This window comes from Lygodium microphyllum, chromosome 9 (genome assembly GCF_053477565.2).
Source record: "Lygodium microphyllum isolate KBCC chromosome 9, Lygodium_microphyllum_v1.1.10, whole genome shotgun sequence".
NCBI lineage: Eukaryota > Viridiplantae > Streptophyta > Polypodiopsida > Schizaeales > Lygodiaceae > Lygodium > Lygodium microphyllum.
The window spans coordinates 152,015,522-152,021,521 of NC_141143.1; the positions used below are offsets into that span (position 1 = coordinate 152,015,522).

General features: G+C 41.0%; 1 protein-coding gene across 2 annotated transcripts in view; it reads left to right on the forward strand.

Moving 5' to 3' along the window:
* Window positions 1–5,037, forward strand: part of LOC148031724 (uncharacterized) — a 53,421-nt gene extending 48,384 nt beyond the window's left edge. Inside the window, exons 9-11 of one of the 2 annotated variants that reach the window (XM_087685305.1) lie at window positions 1,522–1,707; window positions 3,733–3,870; window positions 3,983–5,036. In XM_087685305.1, the coding sequence (XP_087541431.1) occupies window positions 1,522–1,707; window positions 3,733–3,870; window positions 3,983–4,300 (642 nt within the window). In that variant the 3' untranslated portion in view covers window positions 4,301–5,036. Of the gene's footprint in view, window positions 1–1,521; window positions 1,708–3,732; window positions 3,871–3,982 lie in introns of both variants that reach the window. The other variant, XM_087685306.1, reaches the window with a different exon arrangement.
* The last annotated feature ends 963 nt before the right edge of the window (window positions 5,038–6,000 follow it).

Consider the following 6,000-nt stretch of genomic DNA (forward strand, 5'->3'; position numbering starts at 1 on the left):
CCTCATATAGTACTCAGCCATGTTGCCATGGCCGATGCTGGGACATTGCCCAATATTAATTCACTTTTGGTGGCTTGATCCAAGCCGGTGATGGCCATTTTTCACCTCCAAGGGAAGTAGGATGTTTGAAAGGGCTCTTGTTTGTTAACGATGTGTGTGATTGCATGAGGACTTGCACTAGAGCTTCTCAACAGGGAGAATGGGACTAGTTGGATGTGGCATGGTTCCAATAGTTTGATTCTCTCCTTTTGGACTGATTGCCTTAGGAGCCGCTCCCATCTTGACAAGCAACCTCAGGAGCTCAAATCTCAGATTGAGGATCTTAGGAAGGGAATTGATTTGGGTCAGCTCTAGCTTGTTCAGTGCTCTGGTGTTTTTGTTTTCAAGAAAAAGGATGAGAGCTTATCTTTGTGTGTACCAGAAAGCTCTGGGGCATCATGGGGAAGGTCCTACGCTAGAGAATTTATCTTGGCACTTCTTTTGGCCTTGGATGAGCAAGTTGTTCATTAGAATGGTCTTGGGATCCCATGTATGTTAGATCTCAAAATGGGATGACCAGAATAAAGTAGGGGAACTACATGCCTTGCGAATTCGAGACTTATGTTTGGAAGAAGGTTTTGATGGGCTTAGTAATGGGCCTTTCAAAGAGCAGAAGAGCCTGGAAAAATTTTGTTTTCACTATCATGAACAGGTTCAGCAAGCAGGTGAGGCTGATTTGATGCAAGCCCAACGTAGATGCAGTGGAAATTGCTAGGCTTTTTGTCAGGGAGATCTTCCAGGAACATGGATTGCAGAAGATGAATATGTTCAACACAAAATGGTAGTGAATTTGTAGTTTTTAAAATTGCAGTTACAATTTCTGTTGGCTAGAGCTGTGCTATGAGGTTTAACTGCTTGAGTGGCAACCTGTCTTGTGGGCGTGTCATATAATGAGGCTGGAGTACTTCTGACAACACATGGTGAGCATATGTGTGCTGATCAGTAGACACTGATATACTGGTTATTGAATATTTTACACTGCCAAGACTGGTGTCTAGTGGTTTACCCTTTGGGAGGAAAGGCAGTAAGGGAAACTTGTCATGCTCTTCTAACATCTAAGATTATTTTATCTCTAATTCTGCTATGTGCCAATATGATTGAAACAATGAGGTTTTCAAAGAAATAAGTTGAGAGGCATAAGCCATGTCTGTTGGCAAATATCAAGGTGCTTGGACTTTTGTGTACCTTAGCAAACCGGGTTCTGTTGTGTGCTTGGCTCTGAGTGATTAGTGTCTGGGAAATCTTGAAGCTACGGTGCTTTCCCCCTTGGAAGTGATTCAATATGCAAACTGGCTGGAGCTGCACTTAAGCTTTCAGGTTAATTCAATTATGCACCTGTAAGAGGATGCAAGGCTTTTTGGTTGTCAGTTTCCTTTGGGATATGAACAGGACCTTTCCTAACTCAGTTTAGTATTGCAGCCTTATAGATTTCACATCAGAAACAGGATTTCATTATTTGTATTGGTGGTTGGACATCTGCAGATTGCAAAAGCAAGGAAAAGTATGTTACAATCAGAAGTTGCACTTGCTCGGTGGGTCACACAAGAAGGTCGCGGTCTTGTAGTGGTAGTCAATAAGATGGACCGCTTGAAAGGAAAGGACAATGCTGAGTTGCGGAACAAAGTCATGAAGGCAGTTCCAGAAGAAATAAAAAATATATTACCTCAGGTCTGCTAATGGAAGCCTTGGGAATCCCCATATTTTTTTGTTTCCATGTTCTAGGATAGAGTTGCAACTTTAAGGCAATATGATGTAGACATGCTAATGTAAGGAAAAGGCTTTGTGTTGGATCTAACTGGCTTGCCATTTGTAGTTGTTGTTATTGCGTTTCTATTTTCAATGAGGATCTCACAATGGAGAGAGTGAAAACCATTCCATGTCATTTGTCCAAACAGCACAAAGGGTTCCCAACCTAAACTTTCCTCGTTTCCATTACTGTAACAGGAGTAGGGTGCAATTTCACTAGTTGTAAGGCTCAGCTGGAACAGTTAGAATAATTGATGTTGCACAGGAACTGGTTTCACATAATTTCGAAACATAAGAAAAACTTCGTATTAACGAAACCCATTTCTTGGAACACTTGGAATTTTTGAGGAGGAACAACAATATGGGATTCTCTGGAGACAAAAAATTGAACCCCTAAGGTATAAAATTTTTTGAAGAGGCTTAGCTTTGCAAATTGGTGGATTTCCTCCTAGTACGTATCATTTATAAGGTAACATATTGAAGTTATAATATGTGCAAATGTCTGTGTATCTACTCTATGTTTTATGATATTTGTTTTTCATCATTATGAATTGTTTCCTGTGTATGGAACCCATGTAAAACCTCCCATTCCCAACACTCTCGACTCCACCATGTTAGATGTAGTCTAGTTGGAGCTGAAAACTTAAAAATGTTATAGAATTATTGTGGTGAAAACAGAAGAGTAAATGGTGTACATTTCTATTGTAGAGAAGAATTTTCTAGTTAATTTAAGAGCAAGACATTCTTGATTTAACAGCTAGAAGCTACTAGCAAGATACTTGATTTCTAGATGCCTGGCAAGATTATGTCAAAAGAGAAGAGTAAGTGGTAAAAAAATGAAGAATAAACATTGGAAATTTCTGTTGTAGAAAGGCGCTTTCTAGATAATTTAGAGCAAGATATTCTTGATTTAATATCTAGGAGCTACTGGCAAGATATTTGATGTGACTTCCAGATTCCTAGCAAGATACTAGACATACCTTCGAGATTTCCAAGGGCTATATAAAGGCCCTTGATATGGCATTTTGTAATCCATCAGTTCGAATACAGCTTGTTAGGCTTTGGTTTCTCTCCTCCTGATGGGCGGATGATGCAATTTTCACTGCCTGGAGCTAATTAATGAAGCTATGCAACCTGTTGCATATGGGCTGTATTCTGATGTCTAGAGTTGAACCAAACTCTACATTCTGCTATCTTCCCAACTCTTGTTGGTGCCAGCAAAATCAGAAGTGAAGATGTTGCAGGCATCCATGGAGTGGGTGAAACCACAATCAAAGAACTTGCTTTCACTATGGTTAAAAAGAGAGACAAGTACCTGTTGCTCAGAAACAAAAATTTACCCCATATGTATGCAAATACAATGTAGGGCAGTGCTTCATTTATGAATACAGAAGGCGAAAGCTTGCCCTTCTGACTGCACACCAATTGGTTTTTGCATGTCGTTTGCCAATCTCATGGTAAGAATGCTTGTCCAACTGTAGTCTGCCAATCTCATTTATGAATACAGAAGGCGAAAGCCTGCCATTCTGACTGTACACCAACTGGTTTTTGTCTGTCCAATTGTCGTCTGCCAATCTCGTGGTAAGAATGCTCTGTTTTACTTTAAACAACCAATCTATCACAGGCAGCGAGACTACTCTTCTGCCTGTTTTGCTATGAAATATTATTTTTTGATTATAGGTCAGAACACTCGCACTGCAGTATAATAAGTGGAATAGTACGTTGATCTGACTTCTCTGCTGCACACCTACTTGTGTCTTATCTAGTTTATTTTGGCATATGCCAGTGTGAGCATATAGAGTAGGCAATTGATTATCTGAAGCAATCCTTATTCTCACGGTTTGATTTCTCTGTGGAGTGTTTGATTTCTATCGCATCATTGGACAAATTTGTTGAGGTTAATTATAATAGTAAAAGACAAATACTCCAACTTGAGCGATTTGGCAGGTAGAAGGTATACCAATTGTATTCATATCAGCTCTGGAGGGGAAAGGGCGTGCAGCCATAATGAGAAAGGTGTTCGAAAGCTATGAAAGGTGGACTGCTAGACTTCCAACAGCTCGGTTAAACAATTGGCTTCAAAAGGTCTTTTCTTTAAGTCAGCAAGCTGTCGTGTGATTTTTGCTATCTGCTTTGAAATGTGTGCTAGTTCAAGTGTGTGAACTTCTTTCGCTGACATGTTGATATAACACTGCAGGTTTTGAGCCGTCATCCAAGGAAAGGTGAGAGTGGTCATGGGGCAAAAATAAGATACATAACTCAAGTGAAGGCTCGTCCTCCAACATTCGTTGTGTTTGCTACTGGAGCAGGTGAAATAGAGGAAACTGATTTGCGTTTTCTGGCTTCTGCCCTTCGTGAAGATTTTGACCTAGGGGGAATACCGATTAGGGTAATACCTCGTCACACGAAAAGAGGCTCAAAAGCAGCTGACAGTCATTCTAAAGCGCTGAGACGAGTTCCTGCTAAGTCTTTGGGTAGCCAATTGCCATCTCTGACTAGGAGCACTGTAGCGTAAGTCTCGTAGGTCTTCATAGATCGGGATCTTTACAATAGTTTGTGATGTGCCTCTTTGGATCATGAGATGTATATATCGTACTGCATACAGCTTACAAAAAGAATGAGATTTTGCGGTCTACTGAGTTTCATTGCCCTTATTTACCAAGGACAGGCATATATCGTCCTGCATATATGATAGCCCGGCATACAGCTTACAAAACAATGGGATTTTCCGGACTACTGAGTTTCATTGCCCTTACCGACCAAGGACAGGCTATAAGATGAGAAACAATGTGTTTCTATTCATGCTCGCCTTCCTTGCATGCAAACCCTTTCCTCAATCAGGTCTTTACACAATCTTCACACGCCTTTGAGATCAACTCATCATCTCTCTGAACGTGTTGTATGTACTCGTTGGAGCAACAGTAATGCTCCCAACACGAGATGTACATTTTTCTCGGCGTGCTATACTACTTCCCAAACATCTTACTTTTACATTTGCTGGTGTATGAGCTTCCATCCGCTTTTCACAAAATTTTAAAAGCTGCATCATATCCACAAAAGCCCACTTATGCTGATGTTAACTATAAAAGCTCCGATGCTTAGTTGGCCAGATACTGAGGGAGCCGGGAAGGGACATTTGATTGGCACCGGATCTTTCTCTGAAAATGGTGAACTCGTTATGACAGATCCAATTGTATAGTTTTGACCTTGAATGGAAACTGTTGGTGCGGATATTTAAATCACTCACTTATTTGCGGGTAACAGTTGTCTAAAAGAAGTACTTTGTGCGATAAAGTAGGAGCTATTGGAACAGGTACATGGGTTGGGTTATTTCAACAAAAACAAAAAACACGGATCAAATTACGTTCGGGAGGAACGGAACTCTAGTGAGGAGTAAACTACCTGCATTCGATTCGCCTTGTGTTGTGGAAAGGTGGTGCCTTCCGCGTCCGCAAGGGGATGACGACGGTACTGATTTGAACCCTTTTAAATCGTCGATTAAATGTGTGCATACATTGTGTACAAGCTTGATGTCGTGTCGTCGTTAAATCGTCGAATGTGTTGGACAATAACGAGGTGTTGAGGCCACTGCGACTGATAGAGATAACAAGCGTCGATGCCCACAAAGTTGATAGGCGGTGTGCGACCCCTCCGCACATATACCGATGCAGGAGGCTTACATTTCAGAACTTCTTGTTCTCCTTCAAGTAATCGAGGGCACACCACGAGGTGCAACCTTTCTACCGTCTTCATTGCCATGCTTATGGGGTCTATGCCTGGCTTACTCACTCCAATCTGGCATGGACTTGTAGTAGCCCAAATTAGATAGATTGCTCAGAGAAAGTCCAAATGACCGCAAGTATGACCAAATGTAATGTGTCCAGTTCTTTTGTGATTGTATTGTTAACTCCAAGGTATGTGTTTTTTACCATGCCTCTTCGACTTTCTTGCTAATCTTGTTCTACACTTTTGGTCATTGCAAAATTGATTCTAGAGAGATGAGGCTTGTGTCCTTGAGCTAGATAAGTGGAGTCTAGTGCTGAGCATCAGCAAATTTTGTAGCTTGCATGCATTTTTGTGCTAGCGTTGGTAAAGGCCATCTTCAACGAGGGCTTCGAAGTTGCCAATGTTGATACACTCAAGCAATGCCAGTTTCAGCTCAATCTGAAGGATTGATTTTTATGTACAATTGATGCAATGGTGTCTATATTATCA